Source organism: Choristoneura fumiferana, chromosome 21 (genome assembly GCF_025370935.1).
Source record: "Choristoneura fumiferana chromosome 21, NRCan_CFum_1, whole genome shotgun sequence".
NCBI lineage: Eukaryota > Metazoa > Arthropoda > Insecta > Lepidoptera > Tortricidae > Choristoneura > Choristoneura fumiferana.
Window position 1 is genome coordinate 15,736,952 of NC_133492.1, and position 19,174 is coordinate 15,756,125.

General features: G+C 39.4%; 1 protein-coding gene across 2 annotated transcripts in view; it reads left to right on the forward strand.

Moving 5' to 3' along the window:
• The window catches only part of LOC141439777 (neuroendocrine convertase 1-like), a 50,769-nt gene extending 31,768 nt beyond the window's left edge, over positions 1–19,001 (forward strand). Inside the window, exons 5-15 of one of the 2 annotated variants that reach the window (XM_074104153.1) lie at positions 5,560–5,661; positions 5,752–5,869; positions 11,679–11,797; positions 13,317–13,396; positions 13,741–13,873; positions 14,132–14,232; positions 15,399–15,491; positions 15,617–15,739; positions 16,170–16,327; positions 17,625–17,758; positions 18,392–19,001. In XM_074104153.1, coding sequence (XP_073960254.1) covers positions 5,560–5,661; positions 5,752–5,869; positions 11,679–11,797; positions 13,317–13,396; positions 13,741–13,873; positions 14,132–14,232; positions 15,399–15,491; positions 15,617–15,739; positions 16,170–16,327; positions 17,625–17,758; positions 18,392–18,670 — 1,440 coding nt within the window. In that variant the 3' untranslated portion in view covers positions 18,671–19,001. The remainder of the gene's footprint in view (positions 1–5,559; positions 5,662–5,751; positions 5,870–11,678; positions 11,798–13,316; positions 13,397–13,740; positions 13,874–14,131; positions 14,233–15,398; positions 15,492–15,616; positions 15,740–16,169; positions 16,328–17,624; positions 17,759–18,391) is intronic. The other variant, XM_074104154.1, reaches the window with a different exon arrangement.
• Positions 19,002–19,174: the final 173 nt, after the last annotated feature.

Consider the following 19,174-nt stretch of genomic DNA (forward strand, 5'->3'; position numbering starts at 1 on the left):
CATTACAAAAGCGAAATGTTGTTCGACCAAAATGTGCAAAATGTGTAGTGTGATTAATAGGCTAAACGAATTTCTGTAAATAGTTGTTCGGCTTACTGACTTCAATATTGCCAAGTAATAGTCTGCTAAGGTTGAGTTACGAAACGTTAGTCTGGAAAAAACAATACACCTGCGTACAATTTATCGGCGTACCTACTCGGCAAAAAAATAATAATAAAAGCCCAATTCAATAATCAGGCCTAAAAATTGTCGGCGAATCATTAGGTAACCAAGCGATATTCGTCTATTTTAAATTGGGTCACCAACCAACCGCTCTCGGGATCGCAATTGTGAAGAGTTGGATGGAAGCACGTTTTGTATGCATTTTGATTTCATGTTGCCCTTTATCACGGTTGTGTTAAAAGAGCCGCAAAGCACATACAGCATTCAACCGCTGTTCTCGGGATTGCAATCGCGATGATGAAGTTGGACGGAGGCAAGTTATAGGCGACGATTTCGCGCATCTGTATATACACAGTAATGCAGGTCATATAAGGAGATTGACTTCGGAATGAAAAATAATAAGCTGGAAACTCGTATACAGCTTCATTTTGGTGTCCTTAATGTTGTCTCAAAAGTCACACTTTAATCTCGTGTCCGCGTCGTAAGTTATTCAAGGTCAAATGTCAAAAAAGTCAGTTTTTCGCGATTGTCTCGATTTCTATAGCTCCAGTGATGTTAACTACAAAATAGTAAGTAAACTACAAAATTGTAGAGCATAAAATTTGGAACAAATATTGTGTTAACATTTTTTAGTGCGTCCAACCGTTTTTGAGATATAGGGGAGAGAGCCCACAGCGCTCAGCCATACTGACTGATACAAGGTCAACCGTGAATCTCAGTGAATAAAACCTCTTACCATGAGTACTCTTTACCTGGATGATGGCCGTCCTGATTATGGAGCCGGAATGTGAGCGAGCACATGATCCCAGTAACAAAACGACATAGCCCCGTCGAGTTTGGGCTCATTTGATTTGTTTTCACGAGTACTTGAATAACTTTTAGACGACCAGATGGCCTAGTGGTTAAAAATAAATAAAAAAAATATATTTATTATATTTATCCGTTACTTAGTACCCATAACACAAGTTTTGCTAAGCTTACTTTGGGACTAGGTCAATTGGCGTGAATTGTCCCGTGATATTTATTATTTATTTAATAACTTTACGACGCGGACACGAGATTGGGGCTGTTTTACCATCCATTGAATAGTGTTAACTGGCGGTTAGGTGTGATGCCGTCTTTATTTGTTTTGTTCGAATAGACGGAGACGGCATCACATTTAACGGTCGGTTAACGCTAATCAATGGATGGTGAAACAGCCCCTAAATGTGACTTTTGAGAACATAGGACACCAAAATGAAGCTGTATGAGTTTCCAGCTTATTATCTCTCATTCTGAGATTGATCCCTTCTCATTCCTTAATTGACTGAATCAACAGCGGCAATGCTAGCTATGCGATTTGGATTAGTCAGGCGCGGCTTTGAACTCCTAGTCAGTTTTTTTTATTGTGGGATCTAGTATGCGGGAGCATCTGATATGAAATGATCACCATAGGCCTTATTGTACACACTTGGGATCATAATCGTTTTCACCACATTATGGTATAAATAAGACAAAGATAGAAAGAGATAAAGTAGTAGTAAATACGAACGCGAGCGTGTCAGTGACTCAGTGCGTTAGACAAAACGGCCTTTATGCGATAATAATGATGATGAATATGTGTCCAAGGAATACTAAGTACACACACCTAAACCAATGGTCACCGCTCATGAGGTAATCAATAGTCATTGGTCTGTTGCCGGAATGAAATGAATGAAAGCACGATGAATGAAAGTTGAAGGAAGCACGTTGAACATGACTATTTTTGCGTGTCTGCATGCCGTCTACGGCAACGTTATGCATGCGGCAGCTAGTTCGATTTTATGTTGCCCTAATAACAAGGCGATGTTGAAAGCGGTCGATCCACCCACATTGAGCCTGAGCGGCATTCGCCTAACCATTCTCGGGATCGCTTATCATTATTATCGTGACGAGAGTTGGTAGACGAGACGGACGACTAAGACGACGATTTCGACGGGAACGGCCGCGCTATGCGAGAATTTTTATGTAGCCTTGGTATCACGGCTGTGTTCAAAGAGTCGTAAAGCGAATTTACAAATCGACGGCATTCGCCTAACCGCTCTCGGGATCGCAGTCGTGTTAAGTGAGGCACAGAATAGATTATTTTTACTAGTTCTTTCTATGTTCGATGTACATTTTTTTTTCTAGTAATTAGTGTACTATGTTTGTACTATTTTTTACAAGCTTTTACCTAACTAGCAATGTATGTATGTATGTAATGTATGTCATCTGTATGTTAATGTACGTGCGGGTCAAATCTTGCTAGTTGAATTTGACCCACATCCAGTGATCGGATTGACTTTGTTGGTTTTAGCAGTTTTAGCAAAGTCTAAGAACTTACATACATTTACGTACATTTAACTTACGTAGGCCTACATTTTTAAACACTGGCTTTAGATTATGATAACGACGGAGTGCACTACTCGATGAATATGCTCTCCTAGTAATTTGTCAGGTGTTTGATGAATATTCTAAGCAAAAAGGCAGTTAAGTGATTGTGTGATCGCTGATCGGACTGTCGGCTGTACACGCTGTCGTCCACTGAGGCCGTAATGCCTAAAACGTTTCTGACGCTCGCGATTTGCGATCGCAATCAAATGACAGATTTCGCATACAAAAACTGTCATTTGATTGCAAACGCGAGCATCAGAAACGTTGCGCAATGAGGGCTATTAGAGGTTTTACTAATTTAAATGTTGCATAAAATCGAATCTCATAATTTCGTTTCTCATAACAACCTTGAGCAGAATCATCATATCACTGAATTACTTTTCGCGTATATTTTTTCTCATACTATCATTTCTCATAACTTTGTAAAGCAGAATATTAACATCACCTAATATCGATGAGAATAATATTTACATGTCCGAATAGTTGCTACGCAGAAAGACATCCTACTAATATTATAAATGCGAAAGTTTGCTTAGATGCTTACTTGCATGCTTGCTTGCATTCTGGCTTGCATGTTTGCCTATATGCTTGCTTGCATGCTTGCTTACATGCTCACTTGCGTGCTTGATTGAATGCTTGCTTGCAAGCTTGCTTGAATGCTTGATTGCATGTTTGCTTGCATGCTTGAATACAGCCCTAAATGCATGCTTAAATGCATGCTAGCTTGCACTTTTTTTTACATTTGAGACTATGCTTGCCTGATTTTTTGTTTGCATGCTTGCTCACATGCTTGCTTGCATGCTTGCTTACATGCCAGCTTGCATGCTTGCTTGCATGCTTGCTTACATGCTCACTTGCATGCTTGCTTACATGCTCACTTGCATGCTTGCTTGATTGCTTGCTTCTTTGAAATGTTTATGGTTCACGCGAGCGAAGCATGCTCACATGCAAGCTTGCTTAGATGTTTGCTTGCATGCTTGCTTGCGTGCTTGCCTGCGTGCTTGCTTGCGTGCTTGCTTGCGTGCTTGCTTGCGTGCTTGCTTAATTGCTTGCTTCTTTGAACTGTTTTTGGTTCACGCGAGCGAAGCTGCGGGTAAAAGCTAGTATCTCATAATATTACTTTGCATAAGGATAATAAAAAGCCGATTAAAATTTTACTGAACATTCTTTGCAATTAAATTAGTTGTAGTTGATTAACCTAACCTTTAATGGCAGCAGGTGGCAGTAGTAAGATTCTGGCGCTTCGCCGGCCGCTGCCGCGGCACGCTCACTGCGCTCGCTCGGCTCGCGCGCTTTTGTGGTCGCAGTTCTAACCTAACCCAACCTACTATGTAGCTTCTGTTCTGTTCTGGCGCTTTGCCTGCTGCTGTTACAGCACGCAGCACGCTTACTTTGCTGGTCTTACTTTTAACCTTTACCCATTCTTATGGCAGCTGCTAATTCCTTTAACTATGTTATTACGCCATGTAGTCAGCGCTATTTAAAATTCCGTGAAAATACAATAGTCCAAACTAGTATTTTGCTATGCTATTATGCCATATTAAAATCGACGATACTTACTAATTTTCTGCTATTTAATATTCTGCAGAAGTATATTCGGCGATAAGTGTTCTGCTATTTAATATTCTCAGAAATGACTATTATTCGAACTGATCATTATGCAAAGTTATGATTACTTATGCAAAAGTATCATTCGGCTAAAAAAAAAATATGAGATACCTGTTATGCGAAGTGTATTTCGAAGAATCGATATTATGCAAAATAAAGATAACCTCTATTAGAAAATGGTGAATGCGGCAAGCTCGCGGCAAGTGTCCGCGGCTGTCCGCGGATTAGTTAAAGAGTACGGCTTGTTTGGATGTTCTAGTTCCCATTCCCATTCTTTACTCACGTCACGCCACGCTCTGGTATTAGGTTATCTATCACGCGCTGTTCCCTTGGGAACTGTGCATTTTTCCGGGATAAAAAGTAGCCTATGTCACTCTAGGGCCCATAAACTATATCTCTATGCTAAAAATCACGTCGATCCGTCGCTCCGTTACGGCGTGAAAGACGGACACACAAACATACAAACACACTTTCGCATTTATAATATTAGTATGGATAGTAATAATAATAAAATAACCATTCCCCGATTCTGCTGCCTGTCTGTGCTTGTTGCACCGCACGATGAAGCGGCGACGCGTCGCTAGAGCCGCGCAGTTACCAGGGCACCAGGAATTATAAGGTGCCTCTGTAGGTATTACTTAAGAATAGAGGCAAAACTCAGTAAGGACAGGGGACAGGAATACGTATTATGTATACATACATTTTTCTTGCTTGCTTTCTTGCTTGTACTATTACTTATTCTGTGGCTATACCTACCTACCTCAACAGGTAAATAGTATTTATAGGTAGGTTAGGTACATTTCTATGTGAAGTTTAGTGTGAATTTGGCAGATTTTGAATTCGAGCATGTAAAAAATTGGATAAGTACGGTGACGAATTGCATTTTATAATTACATCGTATTGCATATTGATTGTATCTGCTTCAGTTTGAATGGGTAAATTGTAATTGTTTATTGTTTATGAGAAACGAATTATAAATTTCTTATCATATTTTTCATTTTCAACATAATTAATGACATAATTTAATCGTAAATTGTAAAAAATAAAAAATCCTTGAAAACGTAATCTTTAAATATTTTTTCTATCGTATTTTGTAGTAAAAGTTCGTATTTAGATATCTTTAAACTGAGGTCTAATCTAATTATTATTGTGTGCTCTTATATTATAACTAATTTATTTATTATAAAATATTTAATTATGTTCATGACATAACTTAAATAATTATTAAATTATACATTTAATATGTACCTAAATAATCAACTGTATTACCAACTATTATCTATTCTATGGTATTTATTACCTGACTATAAGTTGGGCGGGCTTTACAAAGAAAGAGGAAAGCAGTCTTTCATACGTCTCGCCTCGCTCGTTACTAAAGGGATGTCAAATTCTTTATAGGACCCCGAAATCAGCTGGGATTGCAATGACGGTGATCCTGACCCGTCGCCGAGACTCGAAGACCTCGGCCGCAATTCACACGGTACCAGGTGTGCAGGAGAAGTAAGTTGTTCATCCATAAACCCTTTAAACATTGACCCATTATTGTTTTATTTTTACATAAGTAAATAACTTACGTATTTAATTTAATAGATAGCAATGACTGCGAACAATGTGAAGTGCGGCGTGGGCGTGGCCTGGGGAGCTAAAGTGGGCGGAGTCCGGATGCTCGATGGGCGAATCACTGACCGCATTGAAGGCGAAGGAATAAGTACCGTCTCGCTTTTATGATCGCCTAGTACATTCGGTTCATGTTCAACTCAAAATGTCGTTCACGATGGGACCGGTGTGTGCATAAAAAGTTCTTGCTCGGATTTGTTCTTTCGTTCTTGTTGTTTTATAACCTGTTGAATTAATTCGTTCGAATAGAATTGACACGACTTAAAATTAATAATCTGAATTTCTTTGGTTAATTTATATATGCAAGCAGCCTTTCTTTCCCGGCCTCTGCAGTAATGTACTATTTCTCAAAAGTGACCGTAAAAGTTGACATTATTCTTTTCTGAAACATGACATAATATTGACGTTGTATTATACAAATAATAGGCCGGGCCGGGAAGTATCGCGCTGCAGGCGCTGCGGCTCGGCTGCCGGCGCGCGGTCACTCTAGCGGCCTGCAAAGAGATTTCATACAACTTTGCAGGCCGCTGGCCGGCAATGCGACCGTCTTTTGTTTCAACGCGCGCTCTGCGACACGGCCTACGCCAGCAACACCCGCCCCGCAGCCGCCGCGCCAGCAGCCAGCGCGACACGCGCACACACAACACAACAGGGCGACCAGACTAGTTCTTGTTTTTTTTTTTTTTTTTTTTATGGTATAGGGGGCAAACGAGCAGGTGGATCGCCTGATGGTAAGCGATTACCGTCGCCCATGGACACCTGCCACACCAGAAGAGTCACAAGTTTCTCTATTTCTTGTTTTTAGGGTTTCGTACCCAAAGGGTGCGAACGGAACCCTATTACTGAGACTCCGCTGTCTGTCTGTCCGTCTGTCACAGGGCTCTATCTCTTAAGCCGTAAAAGTTAGACACTTGAAATTTTCACAGATATTACTGTGGCCGCTCAACAAATACTAAAAACAAAATAGTTACAAATTAAAGGGGGTCGTCATACAAGAAACGTGTTTTTTCAGCGTTTTTTGGTTGCTAGGCGTTATTAGCCGTTGCTAAGGCGACCGAGTCGCCTAGCAACGCCTAGCTATTTCGTTTGAATATTTACTTACCTTTAAAGTTTGCGATTTTAATTGTGCTTTATAAAAGCTTCGATAATATAATATAGTTACTGTCTGATTGTGTGGTTTATTCGTTTTTGTGCAAAATTAATAAAGCAATTTATGAACCACAAACCTCAATGAAGCCAACTTTGATAAAGCGCTCGCCAAATCCACACCGTATAATCACTATGTTTATCTACTGTTTTTTACACAAAAAATCATATTAAGTATAACACTGTTTACAAGGTTTATAATACAGTTTAAAATTTATTCACACTAGTCGAGCTTCTTATTATTTAATTACACAACATACGAAGTCCGCTGAGTTTCCCGCGAATGAACTGCGCTGACAGCCATTTTTTTTCTGCCGCGGCGCATGGCAAGAGTCTAAAGCGCTATTCAGCCTCCGACAGGGCGACAGCCAAAGAGGATGAGAATTTAAAATTGTTCTTTTTTCAAAATACTTGCACCTAGTGCTTACATTTTGGTGATAATTACGTTTTTATTAACTTGTAATGTACCTAATGTAACTAGTTATGTTTGTTCGGGTGGAATTAACATTTCAACTTAAATTTGAAGTGGATATCTTCAACCGATTGAGCTGAAATTTTGCATGCATGTATAAATCCGATGACAATTCAATATTATTATGACGTAGAGCTGATCTGATGAAGTTAAATGTTGGCCATAGGAACTCTGTAATAAAACGACACGATCGCATCGACTTTGGTCTCATTTGATTCGTCTTGACGACAACCTACTTTGGTAATCAGGGGCAGAAAGAACCACCAGCAAAAAAGCTTGTATTAGATTTTTTTACAAAAAAATATTACTCAACTAAGTATTTGTTTTTAAAACATTGTACGGAGGTGCGGAGCGGAACCCTTCATGCGCGAGTCGCTCGCACTCACACTTGACCGATTTTTTTATTTTATTTCATGTCATGTTTGAGAAAAGCACTAAGTAGGTAAGTATACAAGCCTCGGCCGGCAACCCCCTACTTCCCGGCCTCTACAGTAATGTACTATTAAATTAGTATTTTATGCACCTGTAATGAAGGGGCGAGTGCGAGTTTATAAACATGAGGCGAAGCCGAATGTTAACTGTGGTCTATAATAATAGATATATACGCACGAGTGTTTCAATCGCTGATTATGAATAGTTGCATACATAAATTTTTCTATGAGCTCAAACATAAACAATTATTATATAATTAATACTTACGTAACGGACATTAATAGTACATTACTGCCGAGGCCGGGAAAAAGCAATTCGTGGATGAGTAGTTTGACGGACGAAGCGTAGCGTTGCTGAGTCCGTCAATAAATACGACTCCACGAATTGCCATTTCCGCTGAGGCATATGTATAGTGCTTTTCTCCAATATTTAATGCCAGGAAATAAAGCAAAATTGTTAATAAATACAATTATATTTTGACAAAATTCATTTTGGATGGTTTTTGGTTTTGGATCAAATACAAAATGGTCAATTCAAGTGGACGATTTTTCATTTGCACCGAAGGACAGTAATCGTCGTTATTGGCAATCTCCTACCTAATGGTATGGCAATGTGGTTCCTGTCTGCATATGATACCCTAGTGATATTCATGAAATGTGACGTAATGGAACCGTGAACAGAGAACGAGGCCGATGGCGGTGCATAGGTCTGGCAATTTATGTTTCCGTCGATTGCTATGCTAAGTATACTAAAACATATAAAACATATACATACATATAAAACATAAAAAAATGTAATAATCCGAAGTGTAAATTCGACTTTAACACATGTTAGTATTTATAAACAAATATTGCAAGTTATAAAATAATAAAGCATGTGACAAAAATGTACCTACTCTGTTTATTAAATGAAGATACTAAAGTGGTAGTATGAAATGTCAAATGTAAAAATAATTTGACCAGCATAATACGAGTGCTGCTCTCTGATTTCGGTTTTTGACATTATTGCAAATAAGTACCTAATCGGTAAAACTTAACATTTTGTGGAAACAAAAATAAAATTAAAGCATTCAATATTCTAGTTTCCGTAAGCATTGAGCTTTTAGGCAGAACTTGCTTAGAACCAAATGAAATTTAAGCATCAATATCTACAAAAAGTCGAAATATCTCCTAAACGGTGGCATTTTCAATAGACCCATTTTACCTTTTTAACCGACTTCAAAAAAGGAGGTTCTGTTCCAATTTTTGTATTTTTTTATGTATGTTCAGTTCACCGATTACTCGGTCAATTGTGGACCGATTTTCAAAATTCTTTTTTTATTCGAAAGATTACTCTTTTAGAATGTCTTAAGTGCCCTAGGTGTGTTCATATCTTACCATTTTACATACTTACTTACCGAAACTTTTCGGTGATTACCGGTTGTGGCACATCATTATTTATGAGATGCAAAAAACAGGTAACAGGAACAGGTATCTTGGTTTAATAATTAGAGTCATTAAGAGTATACATTCGTTCTTTCTTACATAATGGCGTCACATAGCGTTTCGTTTGCTGGAGAAATATTATTCGTAGTTAGCTGGTTTTCTGAAACTTTTTTTTTTCTACGCGGTATCCGTTTGCCAGTGCCGACTCATCGTTCGGTAACTTCCACTAGGATCGCATAAAACAAATGGATAGTCGCAAACTTCGCTGATAAAAAAAATTCAGACGAGTTCGTTCGCTGTGAGAGAACCTAGTTTTATTAAGTCGTTTGAAGAAACGACGCGATCAGAGAGAATTGATGTTAAATTCAACAAATTAACTAAAGTAGGTAGGTACACATTTGCTGTAAGATATACTTCAGTCCATCATTCTGGTTTTCAAACATCGGAAATACCCCTCACCCCTCTGGGTTTATTACGTATTCATTCGCAATAACTCCACCTAACATTTTCATGGAATTTCCAGTGGTTTTCAACCTAGGTATTTAGGATAAACAAATATTTAAATATGACAGGTACTGAATATTATTATTTATTCTTTAAATTACATCTAAAGTATTGCCATTTTTTATTCATCATCCCAGCCTATATACGTCCCACTGCTGGGCACAGGCCTCCTCTCGGAATGAGAGGGCTTGGGCCGTAGCAGTGCGGATTGGGAACTTCACACACACCATTGAATTGCTTCGCAGGTTTGCGCAGGTTTCCTCACGATGTTTTCCTTCACCGTAAAGCTCGTGTTAAATTGCAAATGTAATTTCGCACACATCAATTCCGAAAAACTCAGAGTTTCGAGCCGGGATTTGAACCCACGATCCTCTGCTTGAGAGGCCATAGGTCAAACCACTCAGCCACCACGGCTTATTTTATTACCTACGTTTAAGTTTTTTGTAAAACAATAAAGTTACATTCTCAGTCAAATACGTTTTTTACTACTTAACGTATTGCGCATCTAGCTGAAAATGTAGATAACAATTCCATAAATTTACAATACAAAGACTTTATTGTACACCAGCCAGACATAGTAAGCGATATAGAAAACAGATACACAGAGAAAAAAATACAAGGTGAGCAATAGGCGGTCTTATCGCTAAAGAGCGATCTCTTCCAGGCAACCTTTTTTACAGAAAGAAGGAAGGACTAGTTTACAACAGGTGGTGCATCAAAAGTAGATCAGAAAATTTAAACGTAACAGAAATACATCTACCGGGGTAAATCCGAAGTAATCTATCTGAAATGTCCGTATAAGCGAAACTATTGTAACAAAGCTTATAATATTAAATTTTCAAGTAAGGGACAATTAGAAATGAAAAATAAATATACCTAAACCATCAGTCTATGAGCAAGAATGTCTACTTTTGAACTATTTCGGAATTATATTTCTTATTCCCCCAAATGTCCAAGAAAGCGAGAGACGATAATGAAAATTAATTAAAATAAAAACAACCGTATTTTTGTATCTAATGTTCACTAATCATAAGTCTATTCATCAATTTTAAAGATATACGCATTTTCAACTGAAATACTGTCGTTTACTCAACTAGTCAAATTTTTTATCGTTATTTATTACCCCAATGCACTTTAGGTATACTCAATTTTATTTTAACATTTGAAACTTAACGGTAAAATTTGCATACTTTTTGGAATGAAACAACGGAACTAATTGTGTGAACTTCTATGATAAAAACATAATAAATAACGCTAATAAATGTACATGTAGGTATTTTTAGTCCATTTGTGTTCGAAATATAGAGAAACGTGTTACAATTTGACCGTTAAGTCAAACCTTAAATTAAAAGGAGTATAAGTATTACTTATTCTGTGGTATAAGTCTCTCGTCGACTCGTTTAATGAACTGAACCTGAACCTCGGAAGACTTTGAACTAGGTGGCTACTACGATGATGATGATGATGATGAGTATAATAAGGCCTGCAGGACTACTACGAAACTCGAAACTCGAAGTTCGTATCGTACCGTCCCTCTCGGTCTCGTATTAAATAGTATAAGTGTCAGAGGGACCGCACGACACGAACTTCGAGTTTCGAGTTTCGTAGTAGGCCCTGATGAGCCAGCGTGTAGCCGATGTCTATGAGGTATGTACCTACAAGACCTACAACCCGACCAAGCTAAGTTTGCACCTCGCGTCTTAAGATTAAGAATAGTTCAATTCAACAAATAGGAGACGAAAATTCGTAAGACGCGTCTCGGCGACAAAGATGCTAGCTAACCGTAGACGCGACAGGGTGAACGCGGGAAGGTGAATTCAAAATTTTTGAACTGCAAACTTAGCTTGGTCGTTTCGTAAGTAGATAGCATTTTAGGTATAATTATTATCAAAATTTAATGTCTATTTACTCTATTTAACCAGGTTACGCGTGGGAGAAAGTGGACATTTACAGCGCTTCATGGGGCCCTAATGACGACGGACGCACCGTGGAAGGACCGGGCCGCCTCGCCTCGCAGGCGCTCGAGCGCGGAGTTGCTAAGGTAGCTTCCGTCACTTGAAAATAGATGGCGCTGATTGTTTGGATGAAACTTGAACATGCTTGAACTAAATAAATAAATTAGGGTTTTCCGAGAGGCGAAAAATCGCTAGATGGCGTTAATATCGTGAGGTCCGTTTGACATTTGCGCCATGTCATGCTTATGATTGGTTATAGTACATTGTGTCTTAAGGGCGGTAAATAAGGAATTACGAACGAGAGTCTATTAGATACAGCTGACTACGCTCTTTGGCAGCGCCAGCCTCCGCGCCACCCCACCCCACGTAGCATGTGCCCGACCTGAGCGCGCCGCGCTCCAGCACACCATGCAGTAGGTATCAAATTCATTTACCGACCTTGGGCTTCATGACATGAAAATTAGTACGGGCAATGACTCATTTACCGACCACGGGCTTCATGACAAGTAGACATGGGTAATCTCAACTCCGCGAAGTGATCTGACTCACTAGATCCAGCTCCGGTGTCGGTACCGAATCCGCTTATTGAATCCGACTCCTTTATTGACTCCGGTTCTTTCGAGCGATTATTAATTTATCTATGGCCGATCCGCTCCGGCTCGGTTCGGTCGGTCGGTGTCGGTACGGTACTGCGGTGCCCCACCCGCTGACTGAACTGAAGTACAAGAACCGAACCGACCAACCAAACATAGATAATAAGATCCAAGTCCAAGATCCGATCCGCAGGGCTACTATGAAACTCCAAAATCTAAGTTCGTGTCGTGTGGTCCCTCTGACACTTATACTATTTAATACGAGAGCGAGAGGGACGGTACGATACGAACTTCGAGTTTCGTAGTAGCCCTTCCGATCTGATCCGAGCCGAGCGAGAGCGAAAGCAGGCGGACGGAGCGAGTCAGTGTGAGTGAGCGTGACGGCGATCACGAGCGAGGCGAGCCGCTCGATCCAGTCGGAGTTAGTAACTCCGGAGTCAATAAGATTTGAAAGGAGTCATTAAGGGATTCGGATCCGCTTGAGGATCTGACTCTTTTGAATCTTCAGATCCGGATTTACCCACCTCTAATGACAAGCACATTAAGGTCGAGGGTTTTATTTGGGGGGTTGCAACCAAGGTAGCCTGCATGTTACGACACTGTTTACGAGCAAGTGTGATGAAAAATAACTAAATGAGCCAATTGCAAGCAAGACTGAAACGATGTGCAATGAGTGCACTAAGTTACTTTAACATAACGATAGCAAATCTTTTTTATGTAAGCAGCCGTTACATAAAAAAGATTTGATGACTCGTATGGTATTGGTTAATTAAGGTATAGTAACTTGGTAAATTGGAGTTAGTAAGTAAACTTTAGTAAGGAATTTGAAAATTAGCGGTATTAGTGAATAAGGTATTATGAAATTTAGTGGTTTTAAGCCCAAAGCGCTTTTACGCCGTTAGCAATATACCTAGTCGTGTAACTGTAACGTCAACGGAGCTCACGATACTAACGCCATCTAGCGATATTTACCCAGCAAACCCTCATTGTAACTAACTGAATGTTTTTGCAGGGTAGAGGAGGCAAAGGTATTATTTACGTGTGGGCCAATGGAAATGGGGGCAGCCATAACGATAACTGCAACTGTGATGGGTGGGTTCTATTCTATATCCGTCCTTTGTTAAACCTTTGTAATTATCGTCGTCTAAAGTGTCAGATCTGACCTCGTAACTCCAAATGTCGTAATAGTAAGTCATTTCAAGAAAATCTTATAACTCAATTTTATACAATTGCCTTAAGGTGAGTTTCCACCGGCTAGTCGAGACGAAAATTGAAATTTGTATGGCGGCGCCCGCGGCGGTTCGCGGCGGGCGCGTTAACATGCCTCGCCTCACCGGTGGAAAATCACCATTATAGTATCGCCAATGGAGTTAACGAGGTCTGTCACTTTAGCCGACGTTATGCGGTCCTGGTACATCATCGTTCTATTCCGTCAGCTACTCGTCCAGTATCTTCACGGTGTCAATCGGCAGCGCTTCACAGCACGGCCTGTTCCCCTGGTACGGCGAGATGTGTTCGTCCACGCTCGCTGTTGCATATTCATCGGGAGCCCATAAGGATCAGAAGATAGTAATCATTTTTTATCAGATTAAAAAGTCACAGTTGCAGCTGTTTTTTTTTCAGCTTCTGTTCTTTATCATGTCAATTAGTGGTGCCATCTGTTTTCCATTTGTTAATTCAAAAGATGCAGTACCAAAACAATAAGCACGCTCTTTTCAGTTTACAATAGCTAGTTTTATTCGGCAACTAGGCGAATTTATGAGAAATACCTAATTTACGTTCATGTCATTATTAAAAATATGTAATTATAATTTAAATATTTTCTAGGCAACAACAGACACCAACGATTCGTGCACCCTCGGTCACACGGGTACGTCGGCCGCTGCGCCGCTAGCGGCGGGAATCATCGCTCTCGCTTTGGAAGCCAAGTGCGTAAGCTTTCAACATCTTCTGCTAGCCTAGTACTTTCAACGGTACGGTCCGTTTCTCTTCCACGTCCTTCATGAGGAAAAAAAAAACCGTATCGTTTCGTACCAAATAAAGCCCAACTGAGGCTGTAACACGCGGGCCCACGGTTTTGCTTGGAGAGGGTACGGACGGAAACGGTATCCAATCATTTGGCAACAAACGTTTCAACAATGTTTTCGCAAACTTTTGTTTCACAAACATTTTATAAACACCACTTTTCACAAATTGATCACTTCACACTCTTTATTTTTATTTTTATGTAAAAATCATTGTTTAAATAAATAAGTTATAAATTCTGAAAAAAGCATCATATAACAAATAATTATTTGGCAAACTATTCATTTATTATTTTCTTCATTTGGCAAAACCACGTTTGACAAATCAACGTTTGGCAAAAAAAACGTTTAATAAAATGCATCATTTGGTAATTAAATTACTTTAGTTTATCCGTTGCATAGTTAGTACCTATAGTACAAGTCCTGCTTAGTATAGTTTGGCTTTGGGTTAGGTCAATTGCTTGTCAACTGGTGTCAATAATGCCCCACATTATAGTATTATTATTATTAATACCCCAATGGGGTAACCCCATGCTATGGGTGCCTATAGATGAGGAAAATCATCCCCACTTTACGTACGTAATGAAAATGAAAAATTGTTTATTTCCCTTATTGGTAATCTACAATTTCCTTTAGTGGTACGGACTTCCTTTTAGGTAAGTGAACCTGTGTTAAGATGCGGTTGCCCCGCTCCTCCATAACCTCCATAAATTATATTTTGTCAAAATTCATTTTGGATCGTACGTTCGCTTCGCCTGCGAGTATTAATTTCGGTCCGCGGTCCGAATCTGAATTCAAAATATTCAATTCATCTGGACGATTTTTCAAGTCTATAAATTTCCTAACAAAAAAGTTGTAGCAACGTTGTGACTATTTAGTTATGAACTTGTGTTGTGATTGTGACTTGTGACAAGGTTGTGACCCAAACTAAGACAGCCATCACATTGTACTAAACACGGATACGTTTCACCCTGAACTAAGTTCATCCTCAGACACACACAACGATTTCTCTCGAACGATTGAACAGTGCGTCAAATTCATCTTGAATTTTTCCTTCTTTTGGATTCCAGTTCGAATTTAACCTGGCGGGATGTTCAACATTTAATTGTTTGGACTTCAGAATTCATTCCCTTGGCTGGTAACCCTGGATGGCAAGTGAACGAGTAAGTCAACGATTACATTAGTATCTGTATTAATTAAATCAGTTACTAGTTGAAAAAGTTGAAATCACTTTTACGAAAGCACTGTGTAAATTATAAATAACAATAACAGTTCTTTTTATTTTCAGTGTCGGACTTCGTTTCGATGTTCGATTTGGCTTTGGTCTTCTTGACGCTGAGGCCCTAGTGAGAAGAGCTCTAAACTGGGTAACGGTTCCTGAGAAACAAATCTGCCATGTTCCACCTCTACAGTGAGTATGCCTTCCTAGTACTTTTACCGAAAATGTGACGAACGGACCGTACGAAGTCGTAAAGTCGAAAAATACGGCGGCAGCCTCGGTCGGGTGTTTGTTTGATGGAACGATGCTGAAACGAAACGCAGCCATAGAATGACAGAATAACTAATAGTAGGTACTACCCAGAAGGCATATTGTCTAACGCACTTGGAATCACAATCGTTTCACCACTTCTTTTTGTCACATAGTATAAGACGAGGCTAGAAAGAGATGGCGAATGCGATCGCAAACGTCAGCGCGTTAGACAATACTGCCTCTGGTATAATTAAATAATGAAAGGTATTACCGTAGCCACATGCACATGCATCTGCAAAGATCAACCATATAAGATTTCATGAAATTAATTCTTTACTGTTATCAATTCTTTATTTGCAATTTGTTGCAGTTTTGAAGATAGTCAACAATTTTCTCGGGAACAGCCAGTTAAAGTTCAATTTGCCGCGAATAACTGTGTTGTAAACTACGTCGAACACGTGGAATTGATAGTAAACATTCGCTACAGCAGACGTGGCGCGCTCGAAGTTTACTTGGTTTCGCCGCGTGGTAAGTACCAATCTCTTTATGCGCTCCTAGTACATTGGCTCAACTGTTTCGTTTGAGAGACGGAGTAAAGCCAAGATGGCTTCTTCTTCCTCGGCCTCGTCGCAGAATAGATAAAATCGTAGTCTAATTAAATTATCTGATGGTGGTCAAAACTGAAACTAATTAATTTACTGCCACCCACCACACTAAAATGCAACAAAATAAATTCAAAAAATTTGCGCCGCAGTCACCGAGGCAATTAGTGGCCCACACATTGGGCTTGGGCCAATGTCGCAGTAACGAACGAGTGGGCTACGAGAGAATTATTGTTCGTAGCGAGTGGGGCACCATAATAATAAGTAGTGGCAGTGGCACTACGTTACTGTCAAACGCTTTGAGAATCACGTTTTTCACGGTGTTTCTGTTCTGAAAGGTTATCGCTAGATGGCGTTAGTGTAATCCTATAAATCCTATCGATATTGTAAAAAAAATAGAAATATTGACAAACGTGTAAATAAATAAATGGCACTCCGGCGGGGAATCGAACCCCGAACTCCCGCGTGACCGTGACAGGCGGGGATACTTACTACCACAAACGTAACGTGGCACCTTCGTGCCGCGCTAAACATTAGCCTAAGATCCTCTCGTCGAACTAGCTCAGGGAAGGGGGACTAGGTTAGAGAGATAAATATGTACTCTTAAACAAGGATTCTATTCTACGATACAAAAGTGAGAGCTAGCCTTTTATTGATGAAGAGAACCAATGTAACTGATACCTATGGCACTGGTGTTAGTAAGAGTTTAATCTATGGTTATCAGCCACGCCAAGAAATTTTGCAGTCTAAAAATCTGTATCAGATCAGTTCAGTACCATAAAATTTGTTTAGTTGAATTGATTTTGTGTAATCGTATTATCAATGGCAATACTGTATAGAAAAACCGTAGTGATACGAGTATCTTAGATCTGTGAGAAAAACTAAAGATTTTGTTCAGAAAAAGCTATTTTATTTTATTTGTACATATTCTTATTAATTTTAAGTATAAATTTTTTTTAATATTAGTAGTACGTTTGTTCATTATAGAAACCGGTGCTCATTCTAACTAAAAGATTATGCAGCATACGTCAATTAAATTATCTTAGCGAGGTGGCACTCTTAGTTGTTCAAAATGAAGAGTAGAATTAATTACTTAATCAAAATTTTCCTTAAAATTCCTCCCGTAACCGTGGCATGGTAAAGCTGTTTGTTGTTTTTCACTCCAGGAACTTACTTTTTGATCTCACCCTACATACAAACGCTATTATAATTATGTTATTCAGGAACAAAGGTGCAACTGCTGAGCGCTCGCCCCGAAGACACCTCTGATGCTGGCTTCTCGAACTGGCCTCTGGTGTCAGTCGCCACGTGGGGCGAGAGCCCTAAGGGGATCTGGACCGCAGTATTCCTAGACAATGTGAGTAGCTTGTTAGCGTAACTCTTCAACTTCATGAGTTCCTGGCATCCTGGCAAGGTGGATTCTTTGAAAGGTTTTGTAAAAATAAATTAACACGTCCTCCTTCACTAATTCAGTGCATGAGTGAAGGACGCATGAAAATCGTACCTTGGGACGTCTTGTCTAGTTACTTCCTGGTCTTTAAGATAGCTGTCGCGAAAATGGTATACTACTTAATGGTAATCTGACACGCGGTAGCGTGTCAAGCCAAGGTCAAGCTAACAGCTGGCTAGCAGCACCTTGTGTAATTTTACCCGAACCATTTGGAGCCATAAATGTTTACTGGATTCACAAGAACCAACCAGCCAGTGGAAATTTAGATGGAAGTGACATCCAACAGAGTTAACTTTGCAGCTTTGCAACTCAAACATACTGATATGAATACGTATTTACTTAAGTACCAAATTTTTCAAACACGATGTTCGCATCAGTTTTCAAAGCTGCCTCTCACAAATTTGACCTATGTTGGTAACTAATAATAGTTAGTTAAAGCAGATGTCCTACATCTTACCATAGACGAAATAATAATTTCGTGTATGAATGATTTTACTTAGATTCTGCTAAATCTAGTCTAACTTGGTAACGATTTTTCAGACCAATCAAAAGAACAGTGGCGAAATTGGCCCAATCACACTAACGATACACGGAACGAGCGAGACGCCTGCACATATGGAGCATTTACCTAAAGAAAATACAGAAGACAGTTTAGAAAATACCAATATATCTGACTACAATAACTTGGGAGCGCAACTAGAGGATCAGAACACGTCAGAAACTCTTGATGAAGTTGATCCGACCCTGCTAGCTGCAGTGGAAAAAGAACTGCTCCGGATACATCACAGAAAAGTGAATCTGGGTCCTTATGGTCTGTAGAAGGTGTAGAAGCGAACACGCGAGTTTTGTTAGAGATTACGACTTCCGTACCTAGTTATTGCCAAAGAAGTTTGTGCACTAAAATCGTTTTATCCACCTTAGTAGTCCAGAAGAAAAAATCAAAACAGCCAAGTGTGAGTCAGACTCGCGCACCGAGGGCTTCGTACGAAGTGAATAATTATCCAGTGTTAACAGAGGTCCTCTAAGCAAAATGTACGTACCTACCTAAGCATTTAAAAATATTAAGTAAAGGTAATAATAGTTTTGCGTAACGTTACAGATTCATTACGTTAATATATACCTATTTTGCCTACTATTCAATTAAATCCAAAGGCTGAACAACTTGTTTTATTCATTTTAATATTAGAGCAAACCTTGGCTTATCAGTGGTGGTGTGGGTAATTCGGTGACACTATGTACGTTATTATTTACACAGTCTCAATAGGAGGAAATGCAAGCTAAAATAAATGGCAGCTATCACTTTTGATGCTAGAAATCGGGTTA